This window comes from Grammomys surdaster, unplaced genomic scaffold (assembly GCF_004785775.1).
Source record: "Grammomys surdaster isolate TR1022 unplaced genomic scaffold, NIH_TR_1.0 138, whole genome shotgun sequence".
Lineage (NCBI taxonomy): Eukaryota > Metazoa > Chordata > Mammalia > Rodentia > Muridae > Grammomys > Grammomys surdaster.
This window is the reverse complement of record NW_021604596.1, coordinates 9,420,233-9,438,739: the sequence shown is the minus strand read 5'-3', so window position 1 is coordinate 9,438,739 and position 18,507 is coordinate 9,420,233. Positions and strand designations below refer to the sequence as shown.

The window sequence follows — 18,507 nt, the reverse complement described above, 5'->3', positions numbered from 1 at the left end:
CCCCACCACTGACCAGTGCTCCACAGTCCCCACCACTGACCAGTGCTGCACAGTCCCCACCACTGACCAGTGCTCCACAGTCCCCACAACTGACCAGTGCTCCATTATCAACACCGCCGAACAGTGCTCCGTTATCAACACCGCCGAGCTCCATTGTCAACACCGCCGAGCAGTGCTCCGTTGTCAACACCGCCGAGCAGTGCTCTGGAGCCCTTCCCTTCTTGAGAAGCCATGTCTTTAGAACTTCAATCCACTAGGATCTTTATTTTTTTACTTACTTATTTTTGTGTTTTGAAATAGTCTAGCTAAGTGTCCCTGACTGACCTGGGACTTGCTGTGTAGGTCAAAGCGGCATCAAACTTGCAGCTAGCTGGAATTGCAGTCAGCTCCAAGGTGTGTGGCTCCCAGAATTCTTTGCTCACCCACTTGTTAGAAGTGAAAAGTCCAACTGTGTAAGCATTTATCTTTTGCTTTGTCTTGGTTTTTAACTCATTTATTTTCCCTTTTACTCATGTCTCTCTAGACTCTAATATGATGTCGAACACAAAAGACATGCAATTCTTTTTGATTCGTTGACTATCTGCACACTGATTACGAATGTACTCTGAGGAAGACAGAACTAAGAGATGAGAGGGGGAGGTGCAGGAAAAATGAGGATTCTAGAATGCAGAGCAAAGGAAGTGCCCTTTCATTGTAAGTTATGACGTGACGTCGCAGCTGTCCGTCTGCTAAGATGGAGCGACAGGCACTTGGCAGAGATGCAGAAATGGACCGAGGCCAAGTTACAGTCTTTCGTTACACCTTTGCACAGCTTTACCTAATCTATAGCTACCATTCTCAAAGCCAGGCAGATGCTGAGTCTTTCCTTGTGTAAATATTAATTTACCAAAAAGTTTTATTGGCCCATAGCTATGAGTGATTATCCACAGCACGCAGAGTAGATGGGCCTACCTCTAGCATCTGCTCCATTGTTTGTCTGCCTCTCACATAGGCTGGCTAGCCTCAAGCTATGTAGCCAAAGATAGCCTTCGATGTCTACACCTGCTGAGTACTGACATTACAGGCATGTAGCCACAAACCCAGCACCTGTTTCTTTTTAACTGAAAACTTACTATGGCGGATTTTTAAGCATGTACGATGGTCTGTCTACATTGTCAACTGGACTTACAAGCGCTTAGGAGGTAGACCACCTCTAGGCCTCTACTCAGGAAGTGGCCTGAGAGATTTAAGTGCAGAGGGAAGATCATCTTGAAAGTGACTGGCACTGTTCTGTGGGCTGAGATCTTGCATTGAATCAACATTAAATGGGGAGAGAATATGGGTGCGACCTTCCTCTTTCCGCCTCATTCCTGAGGATGTGTTGTGACCAGCTGCCTCATGTTCCTACAGCATCCTGTCATTCTCCACCCCATGACAGACTGTACCTCTCAAACTGTGAGCCAAAGTACAGCTTCGTGTAAGTATATGGAATCGTTTTTTAGGATCTCCCATAAAAGTGTCCTGTTTCTGCATTTATTAATTGTAGGGTTATGGGCTCTCACGTCTACTCGGGGAGGCAGGACGTGGAAAGTTGACTATGCTTACCCCACGCAGTTGCTGAGAGGGTGCTGGGCCATTGGCAGGCCTACAAAGAAGCCAGGGCCATCTGGTTCTCAGGCTCTTGGACACCCAGGCACTGCTGGAAGCTACAGAAGAGCTGAGGCCAGAGCAGGGGACAGGGGCGGGGTGCTGTTGGGGAGGGATGGGAGCTCCAGCTAGTCCCACGGGAGAGTTCTTGGCTTGATGGGACTGGAGCAGAGAGTTCTTCTACGAAAGATTACACAGGTCTGTAAGTGAAGGCCTTCTCCATGGCTCCCCAGGGCATATCCCAACAAAAAGAGGCAATCCATGGCTTTAAGACATTTATTGTCACGGTGGAAAGTAAATGTGTAAAACCATACCTACTTCTCAGGGTGGGCTTGAGGTTTGCAGGGAGAAATGTCTAGGAAGGAGAGCTTATTGGCTAAGCCATCCAGGCCTCTAGGTACCTCATTAAAATGAAGATCTGTCTTGAGCCTATGTGACCACAGGTCACATCCTCTACAAGTGGAGGGGCCTGGGGCATTGCCCATATGTGACTGATGGCCACAAATCTATGGGGGGCTGTGGCTAGTGACAGGGACCTGGAACCTGGAAACAGGTGAAATGTCTATTGTCCCTTCAAGGTCACCTGGGTTTGAAGCCTTAGCTCAACTGGGAACCAGGCTACCTTTCACAGTTCCACAATTAATGATTAAAATACTAGACTTTAATGATTATAAAAGTAAATTATAATGTAGGTAATGGAGATCCATTTACTAGGTTATTGTCTTAGTTAGGGTTTCATTGCTGTAAAGACACACCATGACCACAGCAACTCTTATAAAAGAAGACATTTAATTGGGACTGGCTTACAGTTTCAGAAGTTCAGTCCATTATCATCAAGGCAAGGAAGAATGGTAGTGTGCAGGCAGACATGCTGGAACCAAGAATTCTACATTGTGATCCACAGGCAGCAAAAGGAGACTGTGAGCCACACTGGGCATAGTTTGAGCATACGTGACATCAAAGCCTGCCTCCATAGTGACACACTTCCTCCAACCCTGCCCATCTCTTAATAGTGCCACTCCCTATGACCAAGCATTCAAACAGGTGAGTTTATGGGGGCCATAAGTACTCAAACCACCAGTTTCCTTTCTACTTTCCTTAGAATAGAAATCAAGACACTGTTTATATACCATATGTGTGTTTGTATGCATGTGGAAGTCTGTGTGCACATGTGTGTAGGCCAGAGGCAGATGCTGGATAGCTTCCTCTATCTCTGCTATCTCGTTATTTTGAGACAGTGTCCCACTAAACCAGAAACATTCCAACTGGCTAGTCAGCAAGCCGTGGGAACCACCTGTCTCTGCTCTAACACTAAGATTATAGGCATCTGACACATTTTTACATGAATGTTGGGGATTTGGATTTGGGTCCTCATGCTTGCACAGTAGACACTTCACTGATTTAGCCACCTCCCTAAACCCAACACACTTTAACCTCCTTCATTGGGGCCCATCAGCATCTATATTGCCACTAGACTACAAACTCCATTAGGTTGTGGTTCATCATATACTAAACAGTCAATAAGTAGTTTGTAAGCCATCTCATAAGCAAAAGACTCACAGCATCTGTAGTTAGCTGAGAGGAGGAGGATCAGGGCACAAAGAACTGCCCAGATGGTTGAAGACAAACCATAAAGGGAGTCTGGAGAGACCAGCGAAAGCTGCACAGAAGGGAAGATCAGTGGACACCGTGCAAAGCAAACATTGACCTCCCAGTAGATGCCAAAGTCAGTGTTAACCTCTGTTTAAAAGAATGGTATTTGAGAACAGCATTGCAGTGGGAATGTGTGTGTCACTGCACACTGAGAATAGTCATAGAAGTTACAATCAGGAGAAGCCTCGTGTTTTATTTTATTCATCTTGGAGGTTTTTGTTTGATTGGCTGGTTGGCTTTTTGAGTTAGTGTCTGATACAGTTCAGGCTGGCCTCAAACTTGCTGAATATCTAAAGCTGGATGACCATGAATCCTCATCCTCCTTCAGCCTCCCAAGTGGTGGACTTACAGGATGTGCCTCAGTTGCTGGCTGGTTTGGCGGAGACAGGCTCTCACTACAGATCAGCTCAGCCTGGGACTCATTACATAGCTCAGATTGGCCTTGAATTGTCAGCAATCCTCCTGCCTCTGTCTCCTAAGTACTGGAATTATAGGTGTGCACTGCTACACCAACTAGGGGACTGTGTAAAAATATAAGGTTAGATTATATCAGTACTCTTGAAACATTTCTTCTTGGCCTGAGAAGTCAAAGGTAATGCCAGCAACTGACTTGGTATCTGTTTAAGTCCCCTTGGTCTCATAGACTGAGTTTTCTTACTGTTTCTTAACAGCAGAGGGGGTGAAATTTTTCCTCAGGCTACTTTCATGAGGCATTATTCACTATTGAGAGTTCTGTTCTTCTGGCTCAGTTCACTTCTCCAATAACCCACCTCTTTAAATCATCACATTGAGCACTGGGTTTCAACATCTGGAGTCAGAACATTCATTCATTCTGTATACAGAATGTTCCTTCCTATTCCATGTCTGGAAGCACTTGTCTAGATTCTTCAGAAATAGAACCATCAAACCCTAAACACACAGCTGTTTTTTAAAGCCCATGGTAAATGCTGGTATTTTCATGTTGCAATCTCATATAAGTCTTGTAAATGTAGAGCAGATAAGGCCTAATTAATCCATGATCATCACACATCTATAACAGAGAAGCTTTATGAAAGTCAAAAAGTATTTTTCATAACAAAGTTTTGGCCTTATTTTTGAAGTGCCCTGGATCAGATATGAAAAAGCTGCAATAACCTGGATCTGTCTTCCACATTAGTTGAGTGATGTTTACTCGCCACATAATTTTAGAGTATTGAGTGGAATCAAAATACAGTCTTTGGGAGCATTGGCTTTAGGGCTTACGAGGGATTTTGAAAAAAACATCAACAAAAATAAACAAACAAACAAACAAACAAACAAAAACCTAGACTACAACAGGCTGCTTTTGAGCTGGGTCAGCAAACTCTAGAAGAGAGGGACCTAGGTTATAGATGCTAAATTTCCAACTGGTCTGCAAACCGCACCGCCCACTCTACAAGTTTTTCCACAGTTGTAGAAATAAGGACGCACAAATGGAGTACTAAGATCGTGATGGTTACTTTGAAACTTAAGTTTGAGTCTGACCTCCCTATACACTCCTCTGAGAAGCTCCCTCTGCAATCATGCAGCCTGTGACTCCTTCTCTTACTCCGCGCCGCATGCGTGCCAATTCCCACCCGAAAATTTCTATATAAAGCCTGTGTTCAGGACATCCTGATAGATGATTATCCCTCAAATGGCAGAGATAGAACCGCAGTGCTCAAGCCATGCCCAAAAGCCACGCCCTCATCCGCCTCCGAGAGCCCCGCCTCTTATCGGCTCCCCGCAAGGTTCACAGAGCCACGCCCCACCCTTCCGAGGCCTCGCCCCTTGCCCCGCCTCTGTAAGCCACGCCCTCTTTCAGCTCTCCTCAGAGCCACTCCCCAATCTGGGTTCCGCAGCTCTTCCCTGCCCCGCCTCCTGCAGGACACGCCCCTCCTGACTTTGTGGACCACGCCCTGGCCCCGCCCCAGGCCGCCAGGCCCTATCCCTATTTGGTCACGGGGGGACCGGCGGCGGCGGCTACGGGGGAGCGGTAGGGGCGGAAGGGGACGCGGAGCGGTCGCGTGCACGGAGGGCAGCTCTGGGCGCCGAGCGGTTGCTGCGGGCGCTCAGGGGCCCTGGAAACAATGGCGGTGTGCGCGCGAGCCGCGCTGCTGCTGTGCACGCTGCAGGTGCTGGCGCTGCCAGGGACCGCCACGAACAGGACCGACGCTCAGGGTAAGTCAGCGGGCGGAGAGGAAGCGCGCTGCGGCGGCCTGCCTCTCCATGTCCGGCGTCCGCGTGGAAAGTTCCACGCGTCTGCGGTAGACTCGGTGGGCGAGGGGGAAACTGAGATTGGGGCTGGTGTCCCACTTGCCCACGGGCCACCTGCGGAGCGAGACTCTGGCTCTCCCCGCCTGTGGGCAGCAGGCCGGCGTGGTGCGCAGAACTTGTTGAGTTTCCTTGGCATGGCCCCTCGAGCCAAAGACTCAAGTTGTTCCTCATCCTTTCCCTGGAGTTGTGTGGCTGGTAGCAAGACCTGTAGATTGAAATATGTCCGCTGACTGCGGCAGACACAGGTCTGATTGTCTACCCACACAGCTTCCTGCTGAAGGTACTCCCAGACACTTCAAGTTGTATTGCAGGGCCAGTTCGGCTGGGTGGGAACTTTGGGTCTATGAGCCTTGTTCTCCTGCTCAGGTGAGGCTTGTGCCAGGACCGTGACCAATGCTGTGTACGCAGCAGCCTTGAGGTCTCTGTGGTCCAAAGCCTACGACGTCAACATTAAGGTCATAACAAGATGATGTTGACAGTCTTCTATGTTGGGGATTTTGTTTCTCTTTGAAACCTTGACCTTTTGGGCACTTTGAAAAGTACTCTGAGTTTGAGAAAATTCTATTGTCCCTTGTTACCTACTAGAGTCCAGTCACTAGAGAAATAGTAAACTAGGATAAGAAACTTTAAATGACCAAAGGCTTTGTGATTTTCAGTTCAGTCCGTCTCTTGTGCTTTTCAGTCTCATCTGTGGAGAGATAACCAGTCAGTTTACTAAAGCAGATGATTTGGGCCCAACACTTGCTTTCGCTGGAATAATCCGGGTGAATTAAACAACCCTATTTCTGTTTGTTATGCAGAATTGCACTGTTTGTTTTGTTGACTCAGGATCTCTTGTAACCCTGCAGGCCAAGCTGGCTTTGAACTCCCTATGTGGCTGAAGATAACCTTGAACTTCTGATATTCCTAACTCTACTTTGGGGATAACAGGGCTTCTTCACCTCAATTACTTATGTTTTATGTTTGCTCTTTTGACTTGTACCTGTGACAAACTGGAATTGCAGACCTATTTCTGACATCAGTTAAGGAAAGAATGGACAGCATAATTATCTTCAGATTCTGTCTTAGAGCAAATATTAGACTGTTTATGGGAGGAGACCTTTATCCTACCCAGCCGCTTGCCTTGTGTGTACAAATACATCTGAGTTTTTCCTCCCACGAGTTACTGAGTGGGGTGGAGTCCCCTTTTCTATGTTTTGCTGTCAGAACACACTTTTGTCGTTGCTGCTCCACTGCCTCTCTGTGCTCTGTTTAGGAGTGTCTCACTAGAGAGGCTGGTGCTATATGGAAAACCTAAAATGCTCTGATGCCCTGATTTCATGAGTTAATAGAACCAATTAATTCAGTTCTATAGAGACACCTTCAAACTATGCGAAAAGAAGGTGGTGTTAAGGGAGTGTCAGGACCAGGCCTCTGGCTAATCTGAGCACTTCTTAAGGCCAGCCTGGGCTACATAAAGGAGACAGTATCTCTAAAAATTTTGACAGCAAACCAAAAAAAAAAAAACCCAGATAACTGTTGTAGTCTTTGTGTGCCGCATGTAATTAGTACAATTAGCAGTACAATACGTGGTGATTTTTAACAGTGTTCTGAAACATAGCTAATATTCCAGGTACATTTTCTGCTGGTGCTCCCTACCACCACCTCTGTGCTAAATTGAGGTTTGTAAGTCACTCTTAGAGACCTCACATCCCATCTCCATTTTATAGCTGAGAAATTCGTGAGCAGTAAGCTAAATTATTTAAAGTAAAACAAGTAATACATGTTTGACTTCAGAGCAGAATCCAAACTCAGCCATCTCATCACCACACCACATCAAGCTGATGCCACAGCCTAACTGCTCTCATTCCACAGTGTTGTCCAGGGTATTGTACAAAAGAGGAAGTAATGCTCTTCAGCGTCAGGCTTTTTAAAATGCTATTCTGCTTGACATGGTGGCACAAACCATTAATCTCAGCACTCCAGAGACAACGCACATTGGTCTCTGTGAGTTTCAGACGAGCTTGGTCTACATACTGAGTACCAGGACAGCTAGGGCTGTATAGAGAACCTCTGTCTCAAACACCAGAATAATAAAATAAATTAATTAATAATAATGATTCCATGTATGCTGGCACATACCTTTAGTCCTAGCATTTGGGAGGCAGGCTGGGACGCTGTTAGGTTCTTTTTTTTTTCTTTTTTTGGTTTTTTTGTTTTCTGTTTTTTTTGGTTTTTTTGATGGCAAGTGACTAATTCACTTTCAACAACCTTAAGGGAATGAAATAACTTTTATTAACTTGTAACTAAATGTGGAAATGTCTGTCCAAACATTCAAATATTTTTCCTAGAAATGCTGTCTTGGAAGTGACAGTAATTGAGGCTCATGCGGCAGTCCGGACATAGGTTAACCATGCTATGGAGATGCTCTGAGTGTTGTAGCCATGGGACCCATTGCTTGCAAATAGGTTGCACCTTGACACCAGGAGAGGGAGGAATCGCAATGACTCGGGTGAGGGAGGAGCAGCTGATGATGTGACGCTGGGAAGAAAGGGGAGGAGGAACACAGCTCTATGCTGGCTTTGCAGTCAATGGACCCGATCTGCATCCAGACCCACTAAAGAGTTGAGTAGCTTTTGCTGGGGCTCAGTTCCTCTCACTGCAAAACAATGCTCCTGTCATAAAGTTCCCAGAAGGCGAAGATAAAGGAAACCTCTGTCCATAAGCACTTAATATTGTTGGCCACAACTTGATACCTGTCAAATACATCTGCATCTCTCAGGACCTTTCTGAGTTCTGTCTCACACTAGGTGACTGTCCCATCCATAGGAAGATACATGAGAAATAGATTTAAGAGTTGCTAAATATTTCACAGTTATTATTGCTGGCTTTTCTTTGAATTTTAAAGGTTTCTTCGGTTTGTTTTGAGTGAGGGGGATTGTTGGGAGTGAGTTCTGTCAGAAACATAAATAACACCTTTGGGCCTCTTTACACAGGGAGTGACTCAGAGTAGGGCTCAGCCTGATATCAACAGGGTTGGTCCCTGTGAGGAGGAACACTTACACAAGGAGCTCCCTTCCCTTGTGGGTTGTAGTCTTTATACAGATTCCAAAATTAATCATTGAAAAGTTGCTTACCTGCAGCACAGGATTCTCTTAATCCCCCTGACCTGCCGAAATCTTAAGATACTAGCTTAGAAATTAGAAGTCATACTGAGATTTTCACTGAAAAATGAGAATCCTACAAATCTCTCACCACTGAGTGACACTGGGGTGCTGATGGTTTTAAGGCCAGAAGGCACCCAGGAATAAGGAGGGCCTTTCCAGAGTGGTCCATACCACCCAGAACAGAGCTGACATCACCTCTGCAGGCACCTCGACAAAGCTGTTGTCACCAGACTGTGGCACGTGCAAGTTGCTACGGAAGCTTGCCGTATTCCATGTGAAAGATCTAACAATGCAGCCTCAAACTCACTGACAGCTCCAGGACGTTTCATAGCAACAGTGGTACAAGCAGAACTTCCTGCAGCATTACCTTCCCTTCCCCATACCATCCTTGGCCATGCTCATCAACAGCTGCAAGTTCCCCTCCCCCTCATCTGCATACAGGTTCGAGGCTCAGAGACTGACTGTACCTGGGGCTAGGGGAATGGGATGTATGCATGGTAGAGTCACTTAAACTAAATGGGCTCTCATTTTTTTCAAGCTCACAGTTTCTTCTTCAAAATTAGAGACAGCCTGAGTGTAAGCATGTCCAACAGACTGCTCATCAACCTGGCGACTCTGCCACGTGGGCCTGAACTCTTCCACACTGTCTTTCCATGGTGTAGCAACTCTTCAAGTCCTTCACACAAAGATAGTCAGACAGTTGCCTTCAATATGTACACCCCTTGGAGCCCCAAATCTTTAACTGAAGGTCAAAGGGCTCCTGCTATATACCAAGCTAAATCTTCAGGATGTTTTAACAATGAATGTCTTTATTTTTGTAGGCTCTCCAAGTGGAAACCACTCTGTGCCTCTGCTGACCTCCAATGCTACCATGGCAGGTAAATTTGAAAGATTCAAGGTTTCCTTTCATCTAGCCTGAGCTGTACTGGCCCTGGAAGTGTATTCAAGCCGATACAACCTCAGCTTCAGCTGAGGTTCCTTCCTCCCAGATGACTGAAGCTTGTGTCAAATTGACAGAGAACAGTAACCAGTACAGGCCACGTCTCAAACAAAACAAAACATGGTGCTGTTGTCATACTGCAGGAAAGGATTTATATTCTGCATGTGGCCCTCTAACAACGAGCAGTCCCTCTGCGCTGTCCTGGCTGCCTCTGAGTGCAGCTCTTTCCCATCAGACTCCAACCTTTAGTGAAACAATTAGGCCCTCGGCTCACACTCAGTTTGGGACAAAAGAGCCCCTTCTTGGGGCTGTGTACTCACTAGCTTGCAGGCTGGTACTGTACTGTACTGTACTGTGGAGTGCACATTAACACTTTCAGTTTTTGTAACTGGGTTTTTTTTTTCTTTTCCGTTGCTGTTGCTGGCTTATCTGTGCCTTTTCCCCCTTTATGGTTATAAAGGTAATTCTGGGTTCATGTGGAAATTTTGTAATGTATAGTCAATAGTTAACACCATTACTTGAGGTATTTTATTTAGTGTGTGTGTGTGTGTGTGTGTGTGTACATGTTGTGTGGAGGTCAGAGGACACCTCATAGGAGTGAGTTCTCTCTGTCCACTTTGTGAGTCCTGGCTGTTAGGATTAGCAGTAAGGGCCTTTACCAGCTGAGCCATCTTGCCAGCCGAATAACAATGTTTTCTATTTGAAAATTGCTAAAAGAGTAGATTGTGAGGGCTCACCATAAAAAAATAACTGTGCGGGGTAGAACATGACCTAGTCACTCCACAGATGGTGAAAACGAGTATACACAGTAAATGTGTACACAGTTTTAAAAGTACTCTTTTTTGGTTAGTTTGGGGTTTCTTTGGGGTTTTTTGTTTTGTGTGTTTGGGTTTTTCTTGTTGTTGTTTTTCCTAGCTGAAATTCATGAGCACAGTATTTGAAACATGGGGACTACAGAACTTCATGACCCTGTACTACACTTCTCCTGTATGTGGCCCATTGTCTTCTCCCTCCTTTCTTTGTTTCTTTCTTTCTTTCTGTTTCCTTCCTCCCTTCCTTTCTATTTTTTTTTTAACAAGAGAAGCGAAGTAACTTTATCCAGAGAAAAGCAATTTTACAGCTCAGAGCGGGCTGCATAGTCAGGGTTAACGGTAGGCCCATGAACAAGAGAGCAATCGTGCTGTGAGGCTTCTTTTCCAGAGTTCAAGAGGCAGAGATTGCTCACCAGGGGGACAAACATGGGCACTGTTCTGTGGAGTTTTTTTAGATTTTGTTTTGTTTTTCTTTTTTTGTTGTTGTTGTTTAAAAATTTTTTTTTCATACAATATATATTCTGATCACAGGTTCCCCTCCTCTAGCTCTTACCAGATAATGTATTTTGAGTTTCCTTTCTACTTTGCCAAGAAGGGGAGAGAGGGGAGGAAGGAAAGGGAAAAAAAGAAAATGAAAGAAAAAATAACCAACTAATAAGGTGTACTTGTGCTCTGAGACTGGCCTGAGGGCTCTAGGAACTGGTTTGGCTGCTTGCTGTCTCCACTAGCTTTTTGTGTCTACCCATGATATGTATTTCATGCTGTTGGTTGGCTACAGGTGATATGCAGTTTCTCTGAGACTGTTTCCTCTCAGCTGAGCAGTACGGGGTAGATGGGGTGGTTTATAAAGCCCCTGGCACACAGCACCAGAAAAGCTAGAACTCAAGTGGTTCTGTTCCTCCTTCTCCTCCTTCTCTTCTTCCTCTTCTTCCTCTTCTTTCTCCTCCTCCTCCAGACCCCCTGCTTCTCTGCCTCACTGTTCTTGATACCTAAGGTACTGTCCTCTCCTGTCTCTTCTGCCTTTGCCTGCCTGCTGTTCATCTATCACACTGAGTGCTGAATACTGAATGCTCAGGCTCCACTCCTCAGTGAACAGTCCTTGATCGTGTGTGTGTGTGTCCCAGTGACTCACCAGTCTGCATTTACTTGACTCTTCCTGTCACTCTATAAGGAGTGCCTGAAGGGGCCGTGCTGATTTCAGTTACCATTGTATTCCAGGGCCCAGTGCAGGACTTGGCACACATTACTGTCCAAACAGTAAACAATAAGCAAATGCTCTGCATGGAAGAAGGCAGATGTGTGTGGGCTGCTCAACACTGGGTGCCAGGAGTCACCAAGGTGCAGTCAGCACAAGAGCACAGAGCTCTTGTGATCCTGGGAGTCGCCACAGTTAGATTCTGTGTAGAAGCAACTTTGACTCTCGCTTCTCCCCAGATCAGGCCGTGTCCTGCTGCATTCTGGGTAAGGCCTCCACAGGGGATGCTGGCACCCAGCAGCTTCCTGTCAGGATAACATCTCTGCTCATTGTTTATCTGTGAGAGCATAGAAAAGGCTTGGTCCCCCAAGGACTTGCTGAAGTCTCCCCTGCAGTTTGAAGTTGATTGTTTTGATTATATATAATTCAACAGAAGCTACAGAAAGACTCAAGGTGGGCAATCCCATGATTTGGTTGACATTTCAAAGAACAAGATTAGGAAGCTGTTGACTGAATACAAATGGCTCTGAGCCCCTCCCAGTGGTGTGGAGCCATAAACAGGCACTCTGCTGAGGGATTGGGTGGAGCAGGTGGGAGCAAGGGCTGCAAGCTGGTGTTTTGAGCTCAGATGTTTTGTTATTCAGGTCACTGACCCGACACTTAACCCTCCATCTCACACACACACACACACACACACACACACACACACACACACACACATTCGGAGATTATTTCAGAGGGAGAAATTAAGATGGAGCACTGGGAGGTCACAACTGACCAGAGAGGCCCAACAGGCAGAGCTGTGTGAGCAAGGAGAAAGAATTGGACTACAGAAGAGAGAGACTCCCTCTTGCTATGCCTCTTTGTCTGTGAGAGGCAGAAGTGACAGGGGTGGTCACTCAATTGAAGATGGGCAGTTTAGACTTCCCCACTGAAAAGGGTTCTCGTGGGTCAAAGGCTCCCTGAATCCTGGAAAAGTATCTGGCAGTTGGCTTATCTATCGCTTTTTAATTTCTAACAGACTTTATAACTTGCTGGAGTCTTTTCTTTATTTACATGTGGATGTGTCTATGGGTGTGGGTCGGTGTCTGCTGGTGTTTATGTCTATGTGTCTGTATGTCTGACACATGCATTCAGTTACCATGGAAGCCAGAAGAGGTACAGGTGGTTGTGAGTTACTCTGTGAGGTTTTAGGACCTTGAGTCCTCTAAAAGAACAGTAAGCGCTTGTCTTAGTCACTGTTCTGTTGTTGTGAAGCGACACCATGTCCAAGGCAACTCTTATAAAAAAAAGTAGTTAATTGGAGGCTTGTTTAGTCCATTATTATTACAGCAAAGGGTGCGGCAGTAAGCAGGTGTGGTGCTGGAGAAGCTGAGAGCTACACACTGATCCAAAGGCAGAGATCATGCTGAGCCAGGTGTAAGCTTTTTGAACTCTCCAAGCCCACCCCCAGTGACTCGCTTCCTCCAACAAAGCCACACCTCCTAGTCCTTCTTACATAGTGCCACTCTCGGATGATTAAGCTCAAATATATGAGCATTGGGGGCCATTTTTATTCAAACCACCAGAGCACTCTTGACTCTGGAGCCTTCTCTCCAGCCTCTATTGTGTTACCATCTTCATGTCTTGTGTCCCATGTCTTCCCTGCTGCCCTCAGCAGTGGCTGAGGGGCCATTTAGTGTCTGCTTAGAACCAGCATGGCAGTATTAACTGTCAGAGATGTGAGGAAAGTACGATTGCTGGTACTTGGCAAGTGAGGGATGTTTCCTTCCCGGGTTTTAGAACATGTTACATGGTGCTAGCCTCTGCACCCACGGCTGCGTACAACAGAGCAGGCAGCGCACTGCAGCGGCTACACCATTACTATGATGAGAATTGTAATTTACTGGTTAGCCTTGTTTAATTTGATAGTCTGTCCATTAGCCATCAAGAGAGAAAAGGAAACACTCTCCAGGAAAGTAAAACTTGGCTGAAGTTTCCGAACTGAAACATGAGCTCTTACAGAGAATAGCACAGGGAGTAGAATAGACTAAGGCCATTCAGGTCAGCTTAATACACGTGTTCTCAGCACCTGTTCCCGGATTAGCCATGAAATTTCATGAAACATCAAAGCTAACCTTTGCAAAGTTAGCTCATCCCCATTAGTCTTTGTATGCCAGTGTAAAAAGAGAGAGAGAAAAAGAAAAATGAATATGAATTTGAATCATTTGTGCTTTGTTCCAAGGTAAACAGGAATTAAAACTTTGCCCTTTGTGAGACTCCTATGAAGGTGTGCACATTGATTTTTGTATACTTTATGGATATACGTGAAGGCTTTTCAAAACCATAACCCTAATGTCGTCATTATTTCAAGTCATGTTTTAGATGGCTCTCTAGTCATTGCTCTTTGAATTTATTTTTCATAAAAACAATCTAAAAAAAAAATTGACAGCCCCTTTACCCACGGAGTCATCCCCTGAGCATTTGTCTCTGGTCAGGCTCCAGGGCAACTGCATGTGTCTTAGTACCCACCCACTTCCCTCCATCCCATCTCAACAACCACAGTATCAGCATCTAAAACATTATTTTGTTTTTAATTATGTGTCTACATTCAAGTGCAGATGCCCATGGAGGCCAGAAGGGAGCACTGGATCCCTTGATGCAGGAGTTGTGGGTACTTGTGAGCCATCCCAGTAGGTGCTCTGAACCACAATGCAGTCTTCTGCAAGAGCAGTTTGGCTTGTTTTCCTTTTTCTATTTACAAAATCTGTCTGTTTTTCATAATTGTGGTCTCTCATGGTCTACCTTACTGTAGGCTGAAGGGGCTGCAGGTGCTCACCGTGTGTGTGTGTGTGTGTGTGTGTGTGTGTGTGTGTGTGTGTAGACAGGTGCTGCTTTGCTCTCAGTTTCTGGCTTATGTCACATATTACAATGACCCCCAGTCCATTTGTGTTACAGGACAGTCAGTATCATTCTTCTTTGTCTGCTCTACAGTGTCTTTGTCCATCAGTGGGTGGACAGTGAGCCCGTTTGCACTTCGTGGTGATTGTGAATAGCTGCAGTAAATGGGCATGCAGATACTTGTTTTCTCTCCTCTGCATTGAGAGCCAGGCACTACTGAGCTGCCTGGTGCTGACCAGGAAATGCTAAAGTGAACTAATGTTGATGTTTTATCTCTACAAGACCTATTGATGTTTGCCTTTGATGTCTGGGAACGCCAATGTTGAGCACGCGCATTCAGACCCGTTACTTGCTAGACTGAACCTCCCTGCATTGTGTAATGGTCATGTTTATTTGGACTGCTTTTGTTTTAACATGTATTTTATCTATGAGGCCACCCCCTCTTTAGGTTCCATTTTTGTGGGATGTTGTCTTCCATCCTTTTACTTCCAGTTTACATGTGCCCAAACAGTTGAACTTAGTTTATTATAAAGACCATATATTTTGATACACACTTGGGGTTCTGCCCAAATTTAGTCACTGTCTTTTAATTGGAGGATTTAATGCATTTACATGCAAGGTTACTATTGCTGGGTAGAATCTGAGTCTAGCTACTGTACAACCAGTTGTCTAGTTTTGTTGTGTCTCCTCCTTGTCCAGCCTTTGTGGCTAAGTGACTAGTTTGCTTTGGTTCATACTTTACTACTTTTAGGTTTTTAACTACTGGCATTGGTTTGTGTTTCTATTTTTTCCATGAAGCTTGAAAGAAATAAGCCTTGATTATAATTAGCTGTTTCAAAAACGAATTCACTGATTTCCTTAGCACTTAGGGACAGGAATAGCTGTTCACTGGTGTGCCAGTGGGAGGCTGTCATCAACAATCTTACTCAGCTTCCATCTTGCTGGGAAGAACATTTTTTTAAACATGCCACAGGCTCTCTTTATCATCCTTTTCTAGTTTAAGAAAGGCTTTCAATGTTAGATAGCAACAAAAAAACACACCACAATGTGAGGATTGTAAACCTCCCTCTTCGCATTATATAGTCAGTGGTTCTTATCATTCCTTAACACAGTGGAAACTTAAGGTTGTACGTTATTTAGTACCACTGAAAAGCACTTGCTTAGTGTATATGAGGCCCAGAGTTCTATCCCTGGCACTGCAAATAAAATAAAACAGATAGGTACATAGATGAATAAATAATTAAAGCAGTTATGTGTATCATAATTAACTCTTTAGTGTGGAATAGTCCCAGTGAAGAGATTGATTCTAGATTCATTTCTGTTGGAGTTTGGGTTGACTTTCTTGTGAGAGCTCTTGTTTCTCTGGATCCTTTGTGCTCATCCTCCTCCCTGTGGGACTGTAGCCTTTGCCTCCAGCTCCTCACCAGTCCTGTAAAGGATCCATCTTTCAAGACAGAAGGTCTTTGATATTAGGGGTTGTCTTAGTTAGGGTTTTATTACTGTGAAGAGGCAGCATAACCTCAGCAATTCTTATAAAGGAAAACATTTCATTGGAGCTGGCTTACAGTTCAGAGGTTTGGTTCATTATCATCATGGTGGGGAGCATGGTGGCATGCAGGCAGGCGTAGTGCTGGAGGAACAGAGAGTTCTACATTTGGATCCACGGGCAGTGGGAAGAGGCCGGGCAGTGGGAAGAGGCCGTAAGCTGGCTTGAGCTTCTGAAACCTCAAAGCCCACCCCCCAGTGACACTTCATCCAAGGTCACACCTACTCCATCAAGGTCACACCTACTCCAATAAGGCCACATCTCCTAATAGTGCCGCTACCTATGGGCTATGGGGTCCGTTTTTATTCAGATCACCACATTTCACTCCCCGGGCCCCCATAGGTTTGTAACCATATTATAATAGAGAAATGCATTCAGTGTAACTTCAAAAGCTTCCATTATCTATCAGTCTCAGCCCTGTTTAGAAGTCCAAAGTCTCTTTGAAGACTCTTGGCAGTGACTTAACTATAATCCCCTATAAAATCAAAATCAAGAAGCAGATCAGATACATCCAGCATACAATGGCACAGGATATAGATTACCATTCCAAAAGGGAGGAAAGGGAGCACAGGGAGGAAATGCTGGACCAGTGCAAGACTGAAAACCAGCTGGGCAAACTCCAAACTCTGCATCTCCATGTGTGATCTCTACGTGCTCTTCAGATTTCCAACTCCTTCTAACTTTGTGGACTGCAACACACTCCTTTCTCTTGGGTTGTTTCCAGTCCTTACTAGCAGCTTTTCTCAGCAGGTATCCACAGATCTGGCACCTCCATCATCTTGAGATCTCTAAGGCAATCCAGGTTTCACCTTTACAGCTTCACACGTGCTCTTTCTAGGCCTCCATGCAGTGTTGTGGTAAATCTCCAACCCAAATAAGACCGGTCAAAGAAAACAGAACTCAAGAGTTATGAATACAAACTGCACGCCTAGATTGGGCAGATACCTCTACACTCCTCTGTTTCCCAGCTATGAGATCCCTTATAACTTGCGGGTTTTCCAGGCCACTTGCTTCTCCTCCATTGTCCTTCCACCTCTTCTTCCTCCTCCAAATCTGTTTCCTCCACCTCCCCTTATACTGCCCAATCACTGGCTCTAGCCTTTATTTTACAAATTAAGGTGGGCAGAAGATTCACAAGAAATCACCCATGTACTGATTCACTCCTCCTCTGCAGCCCCTCCCAGGAAAGCGGATTAGCATCAAAATACAAGACCAGGGCTATCCACACCATGCAGGGACACCCCTGAAATGCCTAGCCTCAGCCATTTTCCTTACTCATCTCAGGAGATTCTATAACCCCTTTCTTTTATCCTGATTCTAAAGCCAGAACTCTGTGGCCAGAGCTGCCAGGTTCTGCTGCTGCTGAGGCTGGAACATGGCCCTCTCTTTCAAATACCCCTTCTTCTGCTCTCTATTTCAATGGTTGTCTTCATTCCCTAAGCTTGGCTGTCCTGGAACTTGCTCTCTAGACCAGGCTGGCCTTGAACTCTGAAATCCATCTCCTGCCTCCCCAGCGCTGGGACTAAAGGTGTGCACCATCATACCCAATCCTAAACTTTTCTTTAAATCCGTTCACAGGTTGGAAGCTTAGCTGGGAGGGGTCTTGTCCTGAGGTCACTTCCCTTTAGACCCTTTAGCATCAGGTTTTTCTTTAAACTTCTCATCTGTGTTCTGTACTTTTCCTTGCTGAGCTTTTCCCTTTTCACTAGGTCTGCATAAGCCTGACCACTGATAACCATGGCACACAGTCAGTGTGAGACTGGATTGAAATCACGGCTACTAAGACTTACTCCATTAGTATTCAACTCAGCCTCAGGCAGATTTTTTGGGAGAAGGCAGCCACATTTTTCACCAAATATAACAAACACAGTCTGTGGTTCACATACTAAAATTCTTTCCTGAAACCTCTTGAGCCAGGTCCCCACATTTCAAATCACCCCCAGCACCACTGTCTTTCATGCTTCTATAAGTATGGCCCATTAAGGCCCACTTAAAGGCATTCAGTTACTTTTCTAATCCAAAGTCCACATTCCAGCAACAAGAAGCGTGGTCTGCCCTGTTCCAGCAACATCCCAGTCCCTGGTACCAGCTTCCATCTTAGTGTTCTAGTGCTGTAAAGAGACACCGTGACCACAGCATCTCTTATAAAAAAAAAAAAAAATTCACTTTAACAAAGCCACATCTCCTGATAGTGCCATTCCTTATGGGGCTATGGGTATTGGGTTTTTTTTTTGTTTTGCTTTTTAACAAAATCTCAATGATTCTATTTTACCAATGAAGCTTCGGGAGCCAGATGTTGGGTTACAGCTGGGTTACAGCTACAGAAAGCCTATAGCTCAGAGAGGCAGAGAAAACACCCAGCTGGCCTTCCTCCTCAGGTTTTGTCCCAGAAGCAATGCCCCTCTCTCTTGCTGTCTCAAAAAAAAAAAAAAAAA

General features: G+C 45.3%; 1 protein-coding gene across 1 annotated transcript in view; it reads left to right on the top strand.

The window, feature by feature from the left end:
- Nucleotides 1-5,298: 5,298 nt before the first annotated feature.
- Nucleotides 5,299-18,507, top strand: part of Tmem123 (transmembrane protein 123) — a 29,865-nt gene continuing 16,656 nt past the window's right edge. Inside the window, exons 1-2 of the mRNA XM_028763414.1 lie at nucleotides 5,299-5,457; nucleotides 9,521-9,577. Coding sequence (XP_028619247.1) covers nucleotides 5,367-5,457; nucleotides 9,521-9,577 — 148 coding nt within the window. The 5' untranslated portion in view covers nucleotides 5,299-5,366. The remainder of the gene's footprint in view (nucleotides 5,458-9,520; nucleotides 9,578-18,507) is intronic.